The 22,584-nt window shown below is 45.4% G+C and overlaps 1 protein-coding gene across 2 annotated transcripts in view; it reads right to left on the bottom strand.

Moving 5' to 3' along the window:
- Dusp10 (dual specificity phosphatase 10) overlaps window positions 1–22,584 on the bottom strand; it is a 37,947-nt gene that overhangs the window by 15,075 nt on the left and 288 nt on the right. The window contains exons 1-2 of one of the 2 annotated variants that reach the window (XM_055609137.1): window positions 21,472–21,531; window positions 19,595–20,446 (exon numbers count right to left, since the gene is read on the bottom strand). In XM_055609137.1, the coding sequence (XP_055465112.1) occupies window positions 19,595–20,405 (811 nt within the window). In that variant the 5' untranslated portion in view covers window positions 20,406–20,446; window positions 21,472–21,531. Of the gene's footprint in view, window positions 1–19,594; window positions 20,447–21,471; window positions 21,532–22,584 lie in introns of those variants that run through there. The other variant, XM_055609136.1, reaches the window with a different exon arrangement.

Raw genomic sequence — 22,584 nt, forward strand, 5'->3', positions numbered from 1 at the left:
AGTGTGGGAGCCCTTACCACCTTCCAGATGGAAGTGGTCTCAGGAATACAAAGCAGGACTAGAGGCCAGGGAATTTTAGCTCTGGCCCTCAATCTTGCTGTAAAGATGAAGATGAAATTGAATTGCACTCCTATAGCCAAAAACATAATCAATCATTCCTACTTAATGGGACCTCTATAAAAACTCAAACGAACAAGGTTTCTAGAGCTTGCAGATGGTTGGGCAATGTGAAAGTGACTGGATGGGTGTCATGCCTGGATAGACACAAGAGCAGCATGCCCCTTCCCACACTTTGCCTTACACATATCTGCTGTCTGCCTGCTTTTGTGTATTCTTTATAATATTCTTTATAATAAGCACGGTCATTAAATGTTTCCCTGGTTTCTGTGAGCTGCCATGGCGACTTAATCAAATCTGGGGAATGAGTTGTGAGAACTTTCATTCACAGCTAGTTGGTCAGAAGTGCAAGCTACGCCCTGGGAATTGCAACTGGTACCAGGAATTGGGGAGTTCTTGTGCATGCACTTGAGCCTTTGAACTGTGGCATCTGACCCTATTTCCAAGGATATGGTGTCCAAATTGTGTTAAGTGTTAGGACATCCTGCTCCTGTCAGCCAAGGAATATCTGAGGGGTAGAAGAAGCCTCCATAGAACTATTTCTGTACAGTGGACAAGTCTGCTTTCTGTTCCCATAAAGACATCTGCTTAGTTCCCAGCTTCAGAGACCACAATTCTAAACAGTATGGTACTACCGCAGTGAAGGTCGCCTTGGCTAGGTCACACTATGACAGGTGGCATCACAGCTGAATGATGAAGAAGAGGCCAAAAAACCAGGGTAGGAGAGGGGCTCAACTTGCCACTTTTCTTCTTCTTTTATTTTCTATAACTCCCTCAGGATTCCACAAAACCAGCCTTATGCACTTCCAAGAGCATAAGCAGTGCCCTAAGCTGACCTCTTATGAGATGTCACTTTGCAACATCACATGTTGGGGAAGACATTTCCAACACATAGAGCCTTGAGAGCCATACTCTGCCATACCCTAACCATAGCAGAGCAACCAGCACGAGGATGCTGGTTTCCCCTGTGACCCATGCAGGTGACACAGGGCTCAGCAAATGTAGTCTAGCAGGGCTCTTTCCTGACATTTCTGACTCTCCTCTCAACTAACTCCTTAACCACATATATCATGGCATTTTCTTGTCTTCAGAACATCTGAAATTATTGATGTCATCCTTTGTTTTTTGTATTATTACTAAAAAGCAGAGCCCAGGAAAACCAGGCTGTTATTAGTGTCGGAGGAAGCAGGGCATGAATGCTTGGTGTGCTGTGGCAGGCTGCCCCATACCTCTTAAGTATAGGCTCAGAAAGGTTGTTTGTTGTCTTCATATCCTAGTTTCCTTCTGGGTAAAAGTAGAGCATTGATGGGCAGCAGCGTCGACGCAGTAATTAAATGAACTACTACCAAGTGAGTTATTCTAAGTGTTCACTCTGTACCATCTTCTCTGAATAGCAAGTGCTCGTTAAATATTTTTGGATAAAATGAACATCAGAACAAGCCAGAAAGCGCCATTAACGATGTGTTGTTCTGCATTAGGCTAGGGATTTGGGAGATTAAAAATAGTCCCCAAAGATAAATCTAACGGAAGAGAAAAGAAGGGATGAAGATGTGGAAACACTAGACGAAACCCTAGCAATGTATGGATGCCAGAATGTTCTGAGGACACTAGGGAGACTGGCCTGGACGGCGCCAGAGGCTGCCACTCATGCAAACAGATGTGGGGCAGGTGAATTCTGCTGGTCCCTGGCTGAGGGAAAGAGCCAGTGTCAGGCCTTACATGTGACAAATGGGTCCTCTGGAGGGGTTGACACCTAGATCCGTCACACTTGGCGACCTCTAACCCCTTCCCTCCCCTCCCATGCCTCTCATCTTTGGAAATTCTTCATGGGCAATGGGTTGTGAGGAAGAATGCTTATGAGGGACACACAGGCTGAGAGAAGCCAGGGAACAACGGGAGGCCCTGGGCTCAGTTCAGCACCCATTCGCAAAGTGCTCACTGTGGACTTGGGAACATGGAGCTCTGTCCCAGGCATGTATCTAAGTAAGGCCTGGTTTGGCCCTCAGACCTAGCAGCTATTTCATCTAAATAGGGTCAACAGTCAAAGATATTATAGACAAGGCCTTCACTGACCCCATGGCTCTGATTCTCTATCTTCCTATTGACAGACCACAACCCCAGCTCTGCCACCAGGCATTCCCAGGTCCCTCTTATTAACTCTGAACTGTCAGGCTGGTTACGTACATTTGAGGTTACTTCAAATCACATTATCACAGAGATGGAGAGAAAGCACTATAGGTACCATGCTTACTGGGAAAGTATGAGGATGTAAGTTCAAATCCCAGCACCCACAGAAGAATCCTGTCTCCCTGGAAGGCAGACAGGAGAATACCAGGGGCTCACTGGACATGGTGGGTAAATGCAAGCACACCCCTCCCCAACACACACACACACACACACACACACACACACACACACTCTCTCTCTCTCTCTCTCTCTCTCTAAATATGAAAATAAGTAAGATACTGGGATTGTATCCTAAGAGCTTTCACTTCAATGATGAGGGTTTTCTCTCCCCTAAAAAGAGTTCTCTCACGGAGCTGTAACACATACTTGTGCCTTGAATGGTGCACCTTGAAGCCTGTGATCCATAGAAGGGCAAGCACTTGGAGGTACCATGGGGAAGAGGGCACCCAACTCTGGGGCTTTTAGTTAGTTCTGATCATCTGTTCTACCTCTTTTAGAAACTAAGGCTCACACCCTACCCTCACCTTCTTCAAGAGTCAGGGAAGCTCCTGTCACCTTCACCTTCACCGAGTGTTGGGGAGAGCTGCTGATACCCTCCCATTCACCAAGGGTGGGGGAGAGCTGGTGTCCGTTATTTGGCTGGACTCTCTCTACCATTAACCCTCTAATGAGCAAGCCTGCACTCGTGGCTGGTGCATAACACAAGGTGCCCAGGGCCAGAGCAAGTTAAACAGATTCTAAGTCACCGTGGATATTCTAAAAGATCTCACAAGCCCACGGCCCGTTCGGTCCATTCCTGTTCCTTGTAGGAATGCTCCCTCTAAATAATGACAGTTTTATTTTCTTTTCTTAGAAACCCACCTTCCAGGGAGGTGCCATGGCATGCTTAGAGAAGCCAACTTTCTAGGAGCTGGTGACCTAAGAAGGCTTTGCTGGACAGGCCTAGTCTGAGCATGGCTAAAATGTAATGGCTAGCAGGCCCATGAGGGGAGACCTTGTCTATTTTAAGCTAGGAAGGAGAAAGCAAAACAAAATAGACAGAAATAAACACAAAGGATCATGGCTAAAATATCCAAACAGGGGTGTCCAAAAAAAAAAAAAAGGCACTGATAGATTTGACACTGTACTTATGAAACGTAGTATGAATCTTAACAAAGCCAATATTCAAGAATCTCTGCTAACAAAGAAAGGCCACCACCACAGCCCTGCGGTGATACCGGGGAGCTGAAACAGAGGGCACCCCAGAGGTGACAGCCTGGAAGTATCACAGGTCTGTCTCTTGACAGGAAAGCAGATGGGCCAAGACTACATGTAAGACCAGAGTAAAGCTGGCTGTTGTCACCAAGGAAATGGGGTTAGGGAAACAAGTCTCAGTATCTTACCAAGCGCTGCAGTGTTCTCCTAACGTGTATGTGTGAGTGAGTGTGTGTGTGTGTGCATACGTGTATACACGGAGTCTCTAAGACACCAAGGTGCTTTATTCTCAGAACACTACAATGCAGCTCCAACACACTCTGACCACAGAGACTCCATAGTTGAGTCTGGCTGAACGCCACAGTCCCCAACACAGTTGCCCTCACTTCGAAAATGCCGGTGGTCCAGGCCACCAACACCTCTGACTAAATTGTTACAAGTTCTCTGCTTCCCGTAACACCTCGGGTTCAATAATTCACCAGGGTAATTCACTGAACTCAGGAAGGCACGTACCCTTGCGCTAACGGATTTATTATGAAGGGTCTAAACCAAGTGCAACAGAATGAGGCGACTCACAGTGAGGGGCCTGAGCGTACACCAAACAGGGCGCTCATGTGTTCAGCCTCTTGAAATCAAGACACTCCATCCTGCTGGCATGTCCCTGTGTGCAAGGAGGGTACACGGCTGAGTTTGAAAGGCCATGCTCTTTTGTTAGTGTTTCATTAGGTGCAACTGGAATTGATTCATCAGCCCATGACTGAATTTAAGCCTGGGTCCCACTCGCCTCCCCTGCAGAGGTTGGAGACATTCCAAGGCTCAGCTCTCCAGTCACAGGGCTGGCCCTTCTGAGAGATGACCTGCTCATCCCCTGAGTCATCTCATTAACATGAACTCAGGTGTGAGACAAGGGGCTCTGCCGGAGCAACTCTTATCTCTTATCTGGCTGTAGATTCCAGAGGGTGAGAGGTCATCTCCTGGAAATCAGAGACAGACGGCAGAAAAATAAGTTTACAACACTCCCATAGCCATAAACACCGTGGGCCTGAGACTGCGTGTGACTTTCCCATGTGACTTTGAGTGACTCCTTTAAGTGCTTTCAGCCTCTCTTTGCTCATCAAAAAGTAGTGATAGCAGTTATCATTATAAAAAGATGGCCCTCATTGGATAGTAAGCAGGCTACTACGTGGCAAGACAATTTTTCTACTCGCTACACAGAACAGCGTAAAAGGAAACAGGCCAAGATTAACACTAATAATATATTTTACCAAATTACAACTTCAACACTCAGCTGACTTCTTTTACGCTGCAAGCCACGAAGGGTTTTGACATCCAATAGGTATGACCCAGATCAACTCTGACTAGCTCTGTCGACCAGGGACAGTTAAGGCACAGCTACCAGGAGACAACAGCTCACGCAGAGGTAATGGGAAATTAAATGAGTTCCTTCCGAGTGCCAAAGTTGTTACTATCTGCCCGTGTTAACAGGAAGGAACATGTGTTTGTATGTGGGCACACATACTCACATATAGAGGGTTTAATAATAATATCAAAAATTAAAAGTTCTATAAGCTACAAGGTACCAGAAAGTCAGCTGTCTCCGCAAAGATGTAAAATAGCCATTCTTTTCTTCAGAAAATAATACTCCAATCCATTATCTGTAGCGTGTTCTGACCCCAAGCCCTCATATCTCCTCAGTACATATTTTAATCCTTGCAAAATCAAGTAGCCATGGATAATGGCTTCTGATGGGCGAAGACTGCTGGAAGACACTATGTGGCCAGAGGAGAAAGGTTCAGGAGCTCTGAATGGCTGTAGAAAGGGAAGGAAGAAAGGCTATAGGAAGAAGCTGGGGCCTACTGAATCACAAAATGATACCCATGGTCCTTTTGGGCTACTTTCTGAGCCACCAGCCCGCCACCAGCCAGGAACCCCTTTCCACGTGTGGAAGAAGCTGTACACAGAAGCAGAAAGATGGCCACTCCAAGGAAATGAGTGTCAAGGTCATTACTTGGACAGTCTTGGAGCACCTGGTTCTCAGGCCTCAGAGCATTTTCAAAACTTTCCACAGAAGATATGGACATTGAGCTGGCAAGATGGCCTGGTAGCTAAACTGCGTAAGCATGAGGGCACAAGTCCCCGGCAGCCATGGAAAAGCCAGGTGCACTGGTGCACGCCTCAAGGGTTGGGTGGGGAGACAAGATCTTAGATGGGGGGGGAGGGGTCACAATCCCACCAACTTAGCCCAAGTACAAGCAAGTTCAGTGAGAGAGCGGGTCTCAAACATAAGTTAGAAGTCAGGTGAGATGGCCCAGCCAGGTAAGGGAGCATGCGGCACACCCCTGCATGCCTGGACCTCTCAGTGAAAGGAAGGAACACCCCTGGTAGTTTTCCTCTGACCTTCACATGTATAGCACGCGCACACACATGCACGCACGCACACACACACACAAATTAAATGTGAAAAAAATGTGATGTGGAAAGTGCAGATAGAAGACATGCAATTCTGACTTCTGGCCTTCATACATACACACACAGACAGATGGACACACACAGACACACATATACACACATGGACAGATGAATGGACACACACATGCGCACACTCGAGCACATGCGCATGCGTGCCCCTCCATTAATCTGAAAGCTCAGCGCCTGTTGAGGGTGTTACCTCACATCCACATCCTCTACTTGTGGGGAGGTTGCCATGCACCATCTTTTCTGGATCCATCTAGTTCCATTAACTCTCACCACAGTGGACTGGGCTAGTTATCCTTTAGCTAAGAATAAGAATATGAGGCACCTAATAAGGGCAGGCAAGCAGACTTTTACATGACATGCAAAATTAATTATAATAAGTTCAACCCAACTTGTACTTTATCAAGGAAGACAAGCTAATTATCTGGTGGGGGATTAACTCCTATTTAAGAGTATTTTATCTTTGCAAAAAAGGAGTGATGGTAAATTCTTCCCATTCTGATTAAATTCACGGTGCCGTGTTTCTGTGTTTGCTGAAAGACTTTGGGGACTTTAGTGGTAGACTTAAAAATGGGACATGGAGAAAACACATATATATACTTAGCATCTCAGAGTCTAGTTTTTCTGTTCGCACTGGCACTTAAATGCATTTTATCAAGGCCCATGACATATCTCAGAGGACACAGGTATTGGCTGTCAAGCTTGATAACCTGAGGTCCTGGAGCCTGGAGCCCACATGGTGGAAAATGAAAACAGACTCTCACAGGTACAATTCTGACCTCCACACCTGTGCTGTGACACACACACACACACACACACACACATACACACACACCAAATGCAATAATGTGTTTTAGCAACAGTGTAAAACTGTGAGTGATTCAGATAGTGGATTGTTGGTGGCCCTTGATGATCTTTTATTTCCATCAACTCTGGCTGCTGGGGCTTCCAATCTGCCTCATTGTGCCCTGCCCAAAGGACAAACCCAGGAACACGGCGAATGTGTCAAAGGATACGTAGCATATACACACAGGACTGACCCAAAGGTCAGTGGGTCAAAGACAGGGGGTTCCCTTAAAGCTGGCAACTTTAATTGGTGGCTAAATCTTGTACTATGAGGGGGAAAGCAGGAACTAAAAAGTGAAAGCGAACTAGGACAACAGAAAAGATAAATCCCAGTAGGCTGACAGCTAGCACTTGCTCCTCTAAACGGGGTTGGAGTAAGATGGAGAAGCTTCTGAGGCAGTGGATTCCCTCCAGGCCTCGCTCTGCTTAAAAATCTGGGTACAACTGTAACTTCCATTAAGAGGCAAATTGGTTAAGCAGAATGCGGCCACTAAATTGATGACAGCATTGGAGAAGAAAATCTATGATGACCATACAGGAAGTAAGGGAGCCTGCAGCATAAAATGAGAATCAATTTGAGTTTCCATATGAGAATCTGCAAAACATGCACATATATGGGTAAAGAATGAAGAGAATATGTAAAAATGAAACCAGGGTGGTCAGGGCAGGATTAGTATTTTTTTTTTCCTTTCTAAAATGTTCTAACAGTAAATGTGTATTGAGAGCTTTTACTAGCACTTAATTTTCTGCAGTTTTCTTGAAGACAAACTGCATGTATCTTTCCAGCACAACACTGATTCAGAAAAACAGAAGGGCCTGTGTAGTCATCCCTCCATCTTACTAAAATACTGACTCTTTTCCAAACATTAAAATAAGAAGATGCAGCAAACAGCAAAGTCTTTTTTCATTGCCTTAGTACTTATGGAGGTAATTTAGTGGACCAGCGCTATTTAATAGTTCTCGTTTTTAAAAAGCAGGTGAATCATTACTATGGAGACTTTATGTTATAATTGTAGCGAATTTTTAATCAATATCCGCTTTTACGGGCCAGACATTGTTTACAATATTTAAATAAACTGCCTAATTTATCCTCATCCACCCCCACACCATGTAAACATCATTATTATCATCTCCATTTTCACAGACATGGTAACTGAGGTAAAAAAAAGAGTTCCCTTGTCCAAGTGTGAAATGACAGGATAAGAATTCTACATCATTAATCTGCCCCAGAATCTTGGCTCCTAAACACCAACTTCCACTTACTCTGAAGAAAATAAGTACGTTTATAATGTATGTGAGGCAAGGCAGAATCATAGGATCAGCAGTTAGCCAGTGAGGGTCAGACATGGTTGATGCATGCCTGTAGCCTTGGCCGTTGGGAGGTAGAAACAAGAGGATTAGGGGTTCAAGGCCATCCTCAGTAATAGTGAATTCAAGGCCAGCCTGGGCTACATGAGACCTTGTAAAAAAAGAAAGAGAGGAATGCAGAAGGAAGTGGGGGGTGGAGAGGGAGAAAAGGGAAAAAGAAAAGAAATATGAGAGACAAAAAGGTAAAGAAATCACAGAGTGACCTGGCTAATAGGATTTCCCTATTTAATATAACTTAGAAACACACAAGAACATTGTAGAGGGGCTTTAAAAAACAAAACAAAACAAAACAAAAAAAAAAAAACTTCTAAATTATCCATATTTTTCTTGGGGAAATAGTCAGCTTCCAGATGTAATAAAGTGACCGAGTTGAACCAAGATCTCAATAAGGACTTTCTAATTGTACCCTAACATGTTTCATGAAAGTATCCTTATTTCTTTTTTAACCTAACACACAGTGACCAAATTCTTGATGAGGCAGGACTGTACGCCATGTGCTCCTTAAACACTTCAGAAGCTGGACTGGGGCTACCCCCGTCCAGAAAAACCTTATCATGTAGATGTAAAAACTTACCAGCCTGGAATCTATTAAAAAGTTTTGTGAAGGTATGACTTTTCCTTTTCAGACTCAGAAGATACTCATAATTTGAGTTTTTCCTCTTTGCTCCTCTATCCCTTGTACCAGCACCAGCGGCTCTCAAACTGTGGGCTATGAACCCTTTGGGGGCTCACATATCAGATATCCCGTGATTCATAACAGTAGCAAATTCACAGTTATGAAGTAGCAACAAAAATAACCTTATAACTGTGGGTCACCACAACAGGAGGAACTATAAAATTGAGTCTCAGCGTTAGGAATGTTGAAAAGCACTGCCTTGTACTAACAGCCCTACCTCTGCAGGACCTGATCTGTCTGGGGCTGAGTTTCCATGTTTCCAACACGTGAAGCTGGGTGTCTGATCCAGAAGCCAGGAGCCTGCCTAAGAGCATGCTATTCTCCACAAAGGCTCCTGGGCCCACTTATCTACCCACCCCCTTCAACCCCTAGCTGTATCTCAGCCTAGAACAGGTGAGAAAGGCCCGGAAAGGAGACTTCAAAAGCCAGCAACCAGGCAACAGTTTGATGGCATATCTCTGTGGGCTCATCTCAGCGAACTCACTTTCCCAAAGGCCAAATGACAGCCTACTGGACATCAGGCTATACACACAGGATGGAAAATTCATAATTAACATCCCAATCCCCACTAACTAGTCAGCAAAATCCACAGCTCTGGGCACTCAGGCATGGAGTCATAGGAACCAAGCACATGTTCTGCTGACTCATGCTACCTAGCTTTACACCTGCCTTTCTTCTCCTTTATCTAGTGCTCACTACGAGAGTGGAATATATTAATACTAAGCACCCTTACATCTCTATTATCAGGGTTTCTAACATTTAAAAATATACTCACTAGAAGCCCCATCATACGATGCCCAGGCTGTACCATACACCAGCCTCTGAGTCTTAGCCACCGGTGTTCAGGTGACACAGGACACTGAGAGTACAGAAATGCTTCACAAAAACTAGAAATAACACCTCCATTTCAAAAGTCTCTCGAATGGAATTACTACTAAATAACAAAACAAGAAAAAAAAAACACCACTTCTCACACCTATATTAAAGTTGCCAGAGTCTAGGATATAACCTGGGTTAAGATCACTTGCAATGTCAGCTCTAAGGACAGAGCAAACCACTATTTTTAAAAACCACTGGAACTTTCACTCAGGGACAGCCAAGGAAAAGGGGGAAGGGAAGTTGCATTTAGCCAGAGGCACCTCTGACATAATACACTCATTAAAGAGACCCGCAGCCCATTTTCAAACAGGAATGCGACAGGCCTGAAAGGTACTTAGACTTGAAGTCAAAAGAATGGTTTTGTGTTTTCCGGTCTTCTGGTGCTGGGGGTACAGCGAGGGCCTCCTCACACCTGCCAGGTAATCTACCACCCAGTGTACTCCCACCCCAGGTCTCTCTTGCTCTCTTCTTTGTTTCTTCGGGGCAATTGAAATCAGGAACTAGCACAAGCCACTCAATGACTGGGATGGTGCATTCTCTCGCATTGAGAGAATCATATGACTCACTCTTTTCAAAATCTTACCATTTAAAACAATGTAACGTCTCTATAGGAATGGAAATACAAAAGCCAAGATAACAGTCCATTTTTCTTCAGTGATGGTCCCCTAAGAAGTCCGCTCTAGCTTTATCATTTCAGAAGGGAACCAATGAAAACTCAGTCTCGAACCCAGGAGCCCAGAACTCAACCCTGAGGGCAGAGCTCTGTGGGTGTCACCTCTGATCTCCAGGCTATGATCCCCCTCAGCTCTGCTTGCCCCGCCCCCTATCCATCTGATTTATTTTTCTTTTATCTTTCTTGTGACAACATCTGGTACTATTTAGCGCAGTGGTAGTAGACCTCAGGGCCATGATTCAAAGGGTGTGAGATTATCCCTTCTATGGGATACACAGAAGGTACTTCTTTCTTCAGACACACGACAGAGTCGGCGAGTGCCTGCTACAATATGTAAAATAACTGAAGGCCCTCACAAGCAAGATGGGCCTGATATCACCCTGGACCATACTTGATACTAGAAGTGGGCAGCAGATGCCAAACGGGGTCCTACTCACTGAGTAAGACAAGAAGCAAACCCTTTCTGGAGACACAAAGAACAGCTGGACTTCCTTTTGTTTTCCATGAAACTCAAGTCTCAAGTGGGGCTGTGAGGAGGCTTCTGACATAAATAAAACATTAAAGAAGTCAGATAATGTGCTGAATCTACACCCACTTTCTCTTTGTAAAGGGGCCTCTGCTTCGCCGGCGCAGAGCATGGACTGACATTTTGCGAGTGAAACGCTGGGATGCCAAGCTGATGAGAGACAGGCTCGTGCTGGCTGGTCTTCCTTGTTAGCTTGACTGGACTGAGAAGTACCTAGGAGTCACACAGCTGACATGTCTGTTCCAAAAAGATGTGACTATGGAAGGACAGTCCCACCTCAGAGGCCAGGGTCTACACCAAGTAAAAGAGCCCAGACGGGAACAGGCATCCTGGTGTTCCTGCCCCAGGGACTTCCTCAGCATGGTGGGCTTTTCCTCCATCAAACTGTCAGCCAAAATCAAACCTTCCTCCCTCACTTTCTGTTGGGTATTTCATCACTGCAGTAAGAAGGGTAACAAATATTTATGAGATAATTGCCTTTCTCACCTGCAAAAGTTCCAAGAGGGCACAGCTTATTTCCTACGCAAAGTAAAAACCTTCCTTTTCTTTATGCTCCAGGAAACATGGGTCTTGCCAGTGGGAGAGGACATAGATTTACTAACTTTTAAGGAATGATATCTCATAGAGCAATATTCTGAAAACAAACATGATAAGATTTTGTTCTTAGGTTCTGGATGAAAACATCTATAGAAAAGACATCATGTTGAGAAATCACTAGCAAGCTGAATGTGAAACACGCCTTTTCTTTATTTTACAATAAAAGTTCGTTTTAAGACAGGGCCTCCAAGTATCTCCAATGAAATTTGAAAACGAACACATCATTGTTTGTTTTTTTTCTCTTTAACTGCTTTACCAAATTAGCAAGATCAGAATCTAAATCAGTAGCACATTTAGTATATGGAAATGTAGCCAATGGAAATGTCGCCAATGAAAATTTACCAAGGATGGATTGTGACAGGATCTAGAATCAGGAAAGAAAAAAAAAAAAAAGCCATGCCTGTAAAGGACTACTTGATTAGGTTAGAAAGTTGGGACTGTCCATCCTAACTGTGGATGTCAACATTCCTGTGGGGTGGGGTCTCGGACTGGAGAAAAAGGAAAAAGGAAGTGGAGCACAGGCATCCATCTCTGTTTCCTGGCTTCACGAGTGATGTAACCAGCTGCTTCAAGCTGCAGCCGCCATGATAAACTGTATGTCCCTTCAGACCATGAGTCAAAGTAAACTCTTCCTGGCTTCTTGCTGGAGCATCTTCTCACAACAGGAAATAAGAAGCTAATACAGGGAACTTCATCACATAACAAAGAGCAAAGGCTTTGGAGCCACCAAGAACTACCTTTTCATCCTAGCCTCAGAATAGCATTTGAAAACATAAATATAAAATTAAGAGATTAAAAAAAAAAAAGTCAAACCTTGTCTCTGAAGCACTGTTTGGCTGGTCTGTTTACTTGTGAAACCTTTTTCTCACAAAGGGCACACCGTGAAATTAAACACAAGCCTTGTTCCTATCAGAAACACATCCAAACAGTGAGGCTCAAATGACAAAGTCCCACTCTGCTACACAGAGGAACCCTGTCTGCCCTGAACCATGCAGGCAGTAGGAGCATGTAAGAGTTCCCTTTCCATCAAAATCAGTAAGTCATTTCTCTTCAGGCCTCAGCCTTGGAAATTAATTCTGTAGGCTCTTGGTGTACTTGGAGGAAGCTAGAATCATTCTTGGGAAAGGCAGAGAAAACAGCACAAAGATACTTAGCAGAACAAAATTTCCTGAAGATGAACTATTTTCTAAATAAGCCAAGGAACGGAGAAAACATGTGAATGCATACACACATACATGCTCAGTCTAAGTCTCTTCAATGCTCTTTTCCTATCATTTCCAAACATGCACAGGACAGATTCGCCAACTTCACACAGTGCCTCACATACAGAAGGAACTTCTAGTCTCTTGTAAGACCTATGATGGGGTCTCTCTATCCACGAGGTTATACCACCATGGTGCCACCTGCTGAAGAGCTGTTAGCATTTAAGATGTTGATCTGTAGTTTGTTTGGGTTTTTTTTGTTTGTTTGTTTTTTGTTTTTTTTTTCTTGCAGCTCTGGGCATCGGACCCAGGGCCTTCCCCCCGCTGATCAACTGCTCTACACTTACATGTCTCCTCCCCAGCCCTTTACTTGGACGTATCTTGGCATATGTTTTAGTGCTCCCTTAAAACATTAAGTGCGTTAGAAAATGAGATTAAATCAATGCTAGTAGTTGGCCCATATTCCAGGGCCTGGAAAAATCTCATCCATGAGGTACTGGTTTCCAGAATCCTTCGGCTTAAGTCTTTTATCTTTGTTCTGGATGAAAACGTGAAAACAAAAAAGGTACTAGTATTCAAAATGACTAAGTGAGTTATTTAATTTCATGTCCTATATGGTGTATAGTATTGCTACTATGTGGTAAAAACATACACACACATCAGTCTATTGACCTGGCAAGACCTATTTTAGCACCAAGGACCAAGGCTCTAGAATTAATCATGCATGTGACCTTGGATTAGTCATAAACCTCTCCAGGCCTCATTTCCATAAATGCATAACGAGCTTGAACTAGATCAATGGTTTTCCAATTTCACTGTGCAGCAGCATTCTGGGGGAGCTCTTCAAAATCTTGGCATGTGTGGCAGGCTGTACCCTAGACCAAAAGAATCAAAATCTTCGGGGGTGGGAGAGGACAACATCTGCACACCAGAGCCTGTCAATCACCTGCAGCTGACAGCACAAACAGAATCCGTGACCTTCCAGAGTTGATCAGATGACCATTCCGAGGAACAGAGTTTGTATCCTTAAACTGGACATGCTGGCACTTGTCCATAATCCCAGCATTTGGGATTAGAGACAAGATGACTGCTGCAAGTTCAAGACTAGCCTGAACTCCATGGTGACCCAGTCTCAAAACAAAAACAAACACTAGATCTCTAGTGTGTAGTTAGCCTTTGGTACCCAAGTGGATAAAGTTGCCTGAGTACTGCCTTATGGCATAACTTATGCCCAAACTGCTCTCCAGGGATCTTGGAGAATGGAGATGACTGCAGAGCACAGTAGAGAGGATCTAAGGAAACACGACCTGCTACAAGGCCTCCCTGGCCTCTGAGGGTATCATCAGCCCAGGGACTCTTCTGCCCTTGGGACTTCATCATACCTCCTGAAGGGTTGGGACAAGCACACCACACAAGGAAACCCACCTACTCACCCTTGTCCCCACTTGTGCCTCCTAGAGAAACAAGCTTTAGAAACAAACGTAACTAGGTGGACCTCTTTCCTGCCAGTTTCCTGACCCTGTGCTGATGTTTTTAACCAGTTACTACAACCTATCACTGCCAAACCTTTCCTGAACTCTTCTTTTGACAGCCCAAGTGGCTGAAGCCAGTTCAGTTCACAGATCTGATCCAGTAAGGTCCCACAGTCCTGGATTCAGACCAACCTGCCCTGTCCCTCTGTTTAAGTACCAAGAGGGTTTCAAAGGCCATGGTGCCTTGCTTAGCTAGAACTGCATGAACCACTCACTGTAGACCTCCTCTCCATTATCCCATACCACGAGGAACTACCCAACCTCACAATAAGGAGAACCTAAGCCCCAGGGAGGTGACCCTTGAGGAACCACCTGAGCTCCTTAAGTATATGCACTGTAGCCTCATGGGAAACCTAACTATAAGAAGCAAAGGGATACGAATAGGTATGGGAAAGAGGCCTGCTCAAGTCCACTTGTCTTTTACTTGCATTGCAACAAGGCAAAGAGAAAGCATCAGCTCCCCTTCTTCCCCCAGACTCCAGCTCCTCTGTGCCACTCAGGGCTGCAGCAGCCCATACCCCCTCCTCCTTCCATCTACCCTTTTATAGTCAGACTACAATCCTTCTTCCAAAAATAAATCGAGGAGAAGCCAGAGAAAACAAGTTGAAAAGTTTTATACTTTCGTTATTCTATCCAAGACATTAGCTGGACAGATTTATCGTCCCATTTTCTTAAATTTCCCTACAAATAAATAATTCTAGGGTATGCCCAAATTACTCAGCCTCTTGACCCAACATGTTTTTGCAATTACTTGGCACAACTGTATGCTACTTAAACTAGGTAACAGTCACCAAGTTATTTTTAGGCCCTAGCAACACCACACACACACACACACACACACACACACACACACACACACACACACGCACGCACAGAGGGGCATACAGCTCTACCTAAGTTGTACTTCCTGGAGGGAAGAATACAAGCTACCTTCTGACTGGTACATTTCAATCCACAGAAAAAATTGCTCAGCACATACCCTGAGCCCTGCTGAACACTTTGCAAGCCATCCTTTACTGAATTCCGAAGTGAACATGCCCTCCACTTACAAATGAGGAAGCCAGAGAACAAAAGGCTTAAGCGACTTGACCAAGGACACTTAATGGAGGAACCCAGAGGCCTCAAAGGCTTGCTGATTTGCTGTTCTTCCTACACTTCTCTACTTTTTCTTTCAGAACCAGTACTTGGCCTTTAGCCTTGAGTAGTGAGAAGGAATTCTGGATAACAAGAATAAAATAGGTCTGTGATGCAGTTAAATCTTAAAAGAGCATACAAAGAAAGGGGCCTACATTACTCCCCCAAAAGAAAGCAGAGTAAGAATATTTTCACAGAGTCTCTAATTTCTTAGCAAAGCCACCCACAGTGTCATGCAACTCTGCACCACTGCTTACTGATGAGTAGTTCAGGGTCTGTTTTGACTAAGAAAAAATGTTAGTCAACTTTGCTCTTTGTTCAGGAGTTAAGAGGAAGCTTTAAGTTTGGGAGCTTTTGGGGGAGGGGGTATGTAAAACAGGAACTTACGTATTTTTACATATATGGCAACTTTACATTGAAGATATTTCAACTGTGTTTGTATATTTTAATAGAAACTATTTCTAATATGAAAATGCATAGTGGAGAGTAGAAGGAAGTTTGTAGTGTAAATTTAACGCCCTGTGTTTGACTCCTCCTCTCTGCATCAAGCTTTTAAGCTATTTCTCTGTCAGTCTTCTTTAGTCCTTGCTTCCCCCATCCCCCACCCCTACCCTGCCCCACAACCCCTTCGAAAAGCCTCTGGTATAGAGCAGAGCTGTAAAGATCCACAGCACACGGGCTACCATTGCTGTTAAGAGCTCGCAGCATGTGCAGGCCTGGACTCTGACACACCACTGTACATGCAGAGACAGAGGCCCTGAGGGGGTCTCCTAGAGGGAGGAGGGAGGCTTCTCCTCAGACCCAAAAGCCAGTCACCAACAGTGGCATTCAAAGAACAGTCATGGGAAGGTATATGACACTAAGTATTTAGCTGGAAAAAAAAAATCACTGTAGAATACTCCTAGCTCGGTTAAATATATCACACTAACTCTAAACATTAGACTAGAGTCTATGACATAGAATATTTCAAACACAAGGAAGAAAAGAAAAATAGGAAAAATAAATGTTTAATCTGGTTGGTAGGTATAAAGGTGTTTGTTATATACTCTAATACTTTTCTAAGTGTTTGAAAATTTTTTGATCATAAAGGTTTTAAGGCCACGGATACTCTGAGGGAGAGGGTGCAAGGAGCCATGCTCTTCCCACATACATGAAGGACAAATAATTTCCCTGAAGGCAACATTGTTAAAAAGGAAGGTAGCCTTACGAACATGACAGCAAAAACAGTGTCTCTCATTTTCAAAGGTCAAGGATTATCAAGCCTTCTGTCTTAGACTAGACACCAAGTTTCAGTTGATTAAAACAATCACCATTGGGTGGAAACGGTGGCAGTTCTTTCAAAGATTAAATTTCTAAACATTTATTCAGTTGGATGGCTCTGATGTGGTTGACCAGAGGCAAGGGTCCGATGCCATATATCCTTCAGTGGGTAAAAATGAGACAGACTGCACAGACTCGGGCCTAGGTCACTGCAGGGCGGGGACTGTAAATTAGAACAGTAACTTAATCCTAGGGGCTTCTGTGCCTCTGATCAGTTTCGTCCCAACCTGACACTGCTTGACTAAAATGGCAACCCAGCCGCCACTGGGCTCGACAGGCAGCTCCAAAAATGGAGAACATGGCATTGAAACTGTGGGACATAAAAGTTGGACTGGGAGGGTAGCAACCAGTGTTTACAAACACGAACCAGAGTCTTAAATGGATCAGGCATCTTTAAAAAAAAAATTCTCTGAAAATAAAACAAGGCTTGGGGACTCCCAACCATATAGTCTGAACCATCTACCCCTCCCCCATCAGCCACATGCGCCCTACAAAATTCACTCATTCCAAAATGGTACCATTCCCGAACTAGCTGAAATACAATCTTAGATCACCAACAAGGGAAGTCCTAAAATAAACTTCAGAAGAGAAGCCAGAGCAGAACGGCCTGCTTGATCCAATCAAGAACCCAGAAGAAGCTGCACACCATGCTCGTTGAGAGACGCACTCCTCATCCTTCATCTCAAGGACACTCTGAAATTAACCTCTGGTTTGACCAGATAAGGGAATAACAGGGAACTCAATGTCCCATTTCTTTTTCCTCCTCCCTAACTTGGTCCTGATTTTAGGCCATTCCTCCCAAAGGTACCAAATTAACAATGATAATAAAGTAGATGACAAAACCTTTTACTCCTGAACTATAGATTTTCAACCAAATTCCAAGATATTTGAAGGAAAATCCCCCCCAAAAAACTACAAAGAACCCAACCTCTACCACCAGAGCGTCTTCCAAGCTGGCCGCCACGGTGTCGCACCAATCCGAAATGAAGAGCCCTCAGCGCAGCTGCCCAAGGGCGCCTGGTGGTGAGGTCAGCAGCGTGTCCAGCCCCGCCCCACTGAGACAGTCTCTACTCTGACACCGAGGAAGCCCAGGCTGCGGGGATCCTCAAATGTATCTATGGGAAAGGGATAGCGGAACCCCTTTTTCCTCAGCAGTCCTAAGGAGAGACAGTGCTCAGTAACAGATGGGCCATCCCTTTATCCACCAACCTGCATGGCAGGAAAGATCCACCACGTACCCTAAGCAGCCCTGTGTTCGAGTTCAGTATGAGTTCAGAGGTCATAAAGTGAGCTGTTGGCTACCTCTTGTTAGATTGCCTAGACAAAAAGGGCTGATTTTTTTTTTTTTTTAACCAAGCCTATCTTCTTTTTTTACAGGAGAAAAAACAGAAGCCAGCAAAGCTATCTGTTATAGGTAGGGAATTTGTAGATGGAGTTTTCTCATCTGAAAAAAAAAGCACAAGATGGATCATACCGAGGGAAGTGCAGCAGGGTAACGCCGCATGGGGATTCTAAAAGTCAACCAAACAAGAATTCAGAAGTGAGGAACCAGCTAGGCAACAGAAGCCTGACATACTTGTGACTCTAAGAAAACTTACTGCCACCATCACAACAGTGCCCAGAGTATCTAGAGCTGTGTATAGCTGTGAGCCCACATGCCCCAAGGAGAGCTGTGTCTTTGTGACAGCTGTCCACAGAGACAGCAAAGGCCTACAGTGGGAAGGGGTGTTACACAGCAAAGGGTGACTAAACCATGTTTCTAAGAGCACTGCAGACGACATCACTTGGGAGATAAGGAGGATGGGTAGAGCCATCCCACACAGACAAATCCTAGCTTGCTCCCCCAAGCAGCCTGTCCTAACAAATACAAAAAGTGTTCAAAGGGACCCAGCAATACTGATCAGCACCACTTTAGGACAGTGGCTGGAGTTGTGACACCCACACACCCATATCCCTACACAATGCTCAAAAAACAAAACAAAGTTGTTGATCACTCTCTGTCATGACCAGGGAAACATTATCAGAAGAGTAATGATGCGAAGAGCCCAAAAGGACAGTGCTGGAGGAGGACAAAGAGGAGCAAGCGGACTGCACACAGGGTCAGGGCAACACTGTGTGGAAGAATCCCAGAAGAGTGGCCCACCCGTGCCTTTTCGGGGCTTCCAATCATCATAGTTATTCTACACTAGAGGAAAGTGATGCATGACTCCTTCCTGGGAAGAACCAGAGGCCAACTGTTGTCAGATGATGCTAGAAAGAACAATAGGTAGTAGGGCAGTTTATAACTATCCCCTTGGAGCTTCAGAAGAGAATTCACACTTTAAGGTTTTAAAATCAAGAGTTGTGCCTTTGTTGAGGATGACTATATAAGCGATGCGAAAATCAAGACAATCAGGCAGGTGAGAAACAGGAAGAGTTTCTCACACACAAAGAACTGGCACCTTCAGATGTATCTGCTATGCACCACAGATACTGCCTCCGCCGCTCCATCAACATTAGTTAGGTCTTGAGAGACAAAAACTTTCCAACTACTCACAGACTGAAATAGAGCTACAGAGAAGGCGTGACTTGAGATGCCATCTTGGTTGTACAAACAGCCCTTCAAAAACCATCTCTAGTGAAATGTCTTAGGGGACACATAATAGAAGCCAGATCAACGCTGAGACTCAGACCTGGGTATCAACTCACTGCTACTTGGATTTTCTTTCTATACCAAAATAATAAGGGTGGAAGAAAAGACAAGAGGAAAGGCTATTTTGGTTTGTGTGTCTGGAGGAAAGAGAAGGCTGCCCCATCTACAAGAACCTCTGGAGGGAACCTACACGGCCAGGATGGTATTTGAGGAAGGGGGAGGGGTGGGGTCATTACCTTTCAACACCAGGGGATCTTTGCCTTCTCTCTTCAGGGACTCGAGGACTATGTGGAGTGGCTGGGTAGGCATCACTCGGCTCGGCTCATTGGTATTCTCATCATAAACTATAATTTCTTTGGAAAAGATCCTCTTGAAAGAGTCTTTGCCTTCCCTACAGGAAATCAAGTCTAAGACAGTGATCTTGCCCTGCTGCAGCCTCCGCCGGCTGATCTTATCGGCACAGTTAATGTGTACAGCTCCTTGGATGTGACTCCTGTTGTACTCCATGAAAGGCCTGCAGTCAATGATGACAGGGCCTTGGCTGGACAGGTGACTCTTGCTGCATTTGGTCATCTTCTTCGCCAAGTCATTGGGGTAGATGATTTTGATGCTGGCTAGCTGCTTGGGAGTCCCTGACACAGGGCTGCCCACCCCACCCGATGGACTTAAAGAGCCTGTGTTCTCATTATTGTTGACCATCTGGTTAGCAGGGCAGGTGGTCGAGGTTCCTATGGCGGTGGTGGCAGTGCCCGTGGCAATGGCTTGAGTCTGGGCCTGGTGATCCTTGTCGTAGGTTGCCACAGTGCAGCAGCTAGTACTGCTGCATCCACAATTCAGGGAGCGGGCAGAGCCGCTGGATGAGGGCATATACGTCAGATTCGCAGCCTTGAGGGTCACAACGGCGGTGGCAATGACAGGAGGGTCGCTATTGCTGCCTGGGGTGGCAGAGCCAAGGTAGCTAGAGTCTAAACAAAGGTTGAGATCCTGAGGTCGGACAGGCCTAGACAGTGCCACTACTACCCTGTCGTCTAAAGGAGATGGAGGCATGAGGAGGCTGAAAACTGGGAATTCAAGAAGAACTCAAGAGTCTGTAAAGAAGGGGAAGAAGGAAAGAAAGAATAAAGTCACATGACACAAAAGGCCTTCTCATCCAGTCCCTGGGAAAGACCTCTACATATCTCTGAGTAAAGTCAAAGTTCTCCCAGGTGCCCTTGGTCTCGATACCATCAAAGGCTGAAAATTCACTTTGATGTATTCAGAGAGAATGCATCCCCAAGGGATCCTGTCCATTCTGATGCTAAGTTGAAGGTTAAAACTGGACATGATGTTAGAAATGGTAATGGCCATTCTTTCGTGGAGCTGCATCAAAGTTCAGCCTCAGTGAAGGTAAAGGCACGGAGAACTGAAAACCATGAAGGTTTTCTTACATTTATGCTTAGCCTCCTCTCTTGAGCAGAAGTCTATTTCATCTCTGATGGATGCCATTTGTCTGCCCAGGCATTCGCTTTCATTTCTTTACCCAGAGCCAAGGCAAAGAGATAAGTAAGAGCATTGTCAGAGCTCACAGAGATGCACAGAAATGCATGGCAGCTAAATTTACATGAGGGGCGGACATCAACCTTCTGCACCTCAGAAGGAACGTCTCTTCCCAAGTCAGTCTCCTGGCTAAAAGCTACTCTTGCTTTCCATTCTGTTGGGTCTTTTGAAAAGCTCAGCATAGTCCTAATTCAAAGCTCACATGTCTTCTGTTAGCCTCTTCCAAGTCAAGCCCTATGTGCCCCTTTCACTATGAGGAACTGTCCTAAAACCACATCTCCAAAAGGAGTCAGGTCTGGGAACCCCAACCCAAGCTGACCCATGACCCAGTCCTCTGTGGCTCCACTTAGCCTTTCCCCTCCCTGTACTGTGCCTCTAAGCAAAGAAGGGCTAGGATTTCATCCTGTAATACAGACTTTGCATCTTTATTGGAGTGGCAACTCTGGAAACGATTTTTCAGTCCTGCACTGATATTCCTCTTGGAAACAGTGCGGATTCCACAGACAGGCTAACTGGGAAGTAGTGCCCACGGAGTTACCTCTGCCTCCTCCAAGGGTGCCTTCAACGGGTCACTTACCTCCTCCCCCCAGGCACGGGGCCACTCAACGACACAGCCATCCTGACTCCTCTACCAAACCTGTACACAGCAAAGAAATCAAACCCCAAGCAAAAGCCACTCACCTAAAGGAACTTTAAAAGCTGTCTGGGCAAACATCATGGATCCACTCATGACCCACCGTCACTTTTCTCTGACACCGAGCCAAAGTGTCACCGGTGAGATCCACACACGCACACACAAGAGCACGTTCCCACCCGTGCTCGTTATATCCCCACTGACTCGGGTTTCTCTCACCCACCTTCGGATGGGAGCAAAGGATCCAACCTCCTGCTGCGTCCTTCCCTCCCTCTCTGCCTCCCTCCCTCCCTGCTTCCCTTGCGTAGTATTTTTTTTTTTTTTTTCAGAGCGAGTACTATTCCAGAAGCTGTAACTGTGCTCCAGCAGGACCACAAATGCAGTCAGTCTTTGCTTTTATGTTACCTGGTAGGGGACGTCCAGGATCAGTATAGGAGCGGGACCCTCAAATGTGTTCTCAGAGACAGGCTGGGACCAGTACCTCCACACTGCGTGTGCGCCTCGCACACGGGCGCCTCGCACACGGCACGGAGTGCTCTGAGATCTGCATCTTTGCAGCAGATAGCTCCAAAGCCATCCAGCCTAGCCCGGGGAAACCTCCCACAAAAATAACACTATCCCCCTACCTCCTTCCTCACTAACCTCCCTTCCACCGCTGAGCAGGAGCTGGAGGAAAAAACCCAAGTGGTTGGAGAATGCTTCCTCCCCGCTCCTGGGGCACGTAGCATCCCTCTTCCACACCACCACTGAGCATCAGCAAAGCCTCGGGCTTTGAAAACTGCCACAAAGCATCTTAACGAAACCAAAACTCATTTTCTCTCTTCATTCCAGAGCAACAAGACGCCAGACCCTAAACCTTAGGACCTTCCTTACCTGATGTGGGTCTCTGTCTCGGTGTCTCTGTGTCTGGGTCTGTTTCTCTGTCTCTGTCTCTCTGTCTCTCCCTCTCTCTTCCTCTCTCTCCCTGGGTCTGTTTCTCTCTGTCTCTGTCTCTGTCTCTCTTACTCAAACACACACACACACACACACACACACACACACACACACACACACACA

The sequence above is a fragment of the Psammomys obesus genome, unplaced genomic scaffold (genome assembly GCF_907164565.1).
Source record: "Psammomys obesus unplaced genomic scaffold, mPsaObe1.curated_primary_1811, whole genome shotgun sequence".
NCBI lineage: Eukaryota > Metazoa > Chordata > Mammalia > Rodentia > Muridae > Psammomys > Psammomys obesus.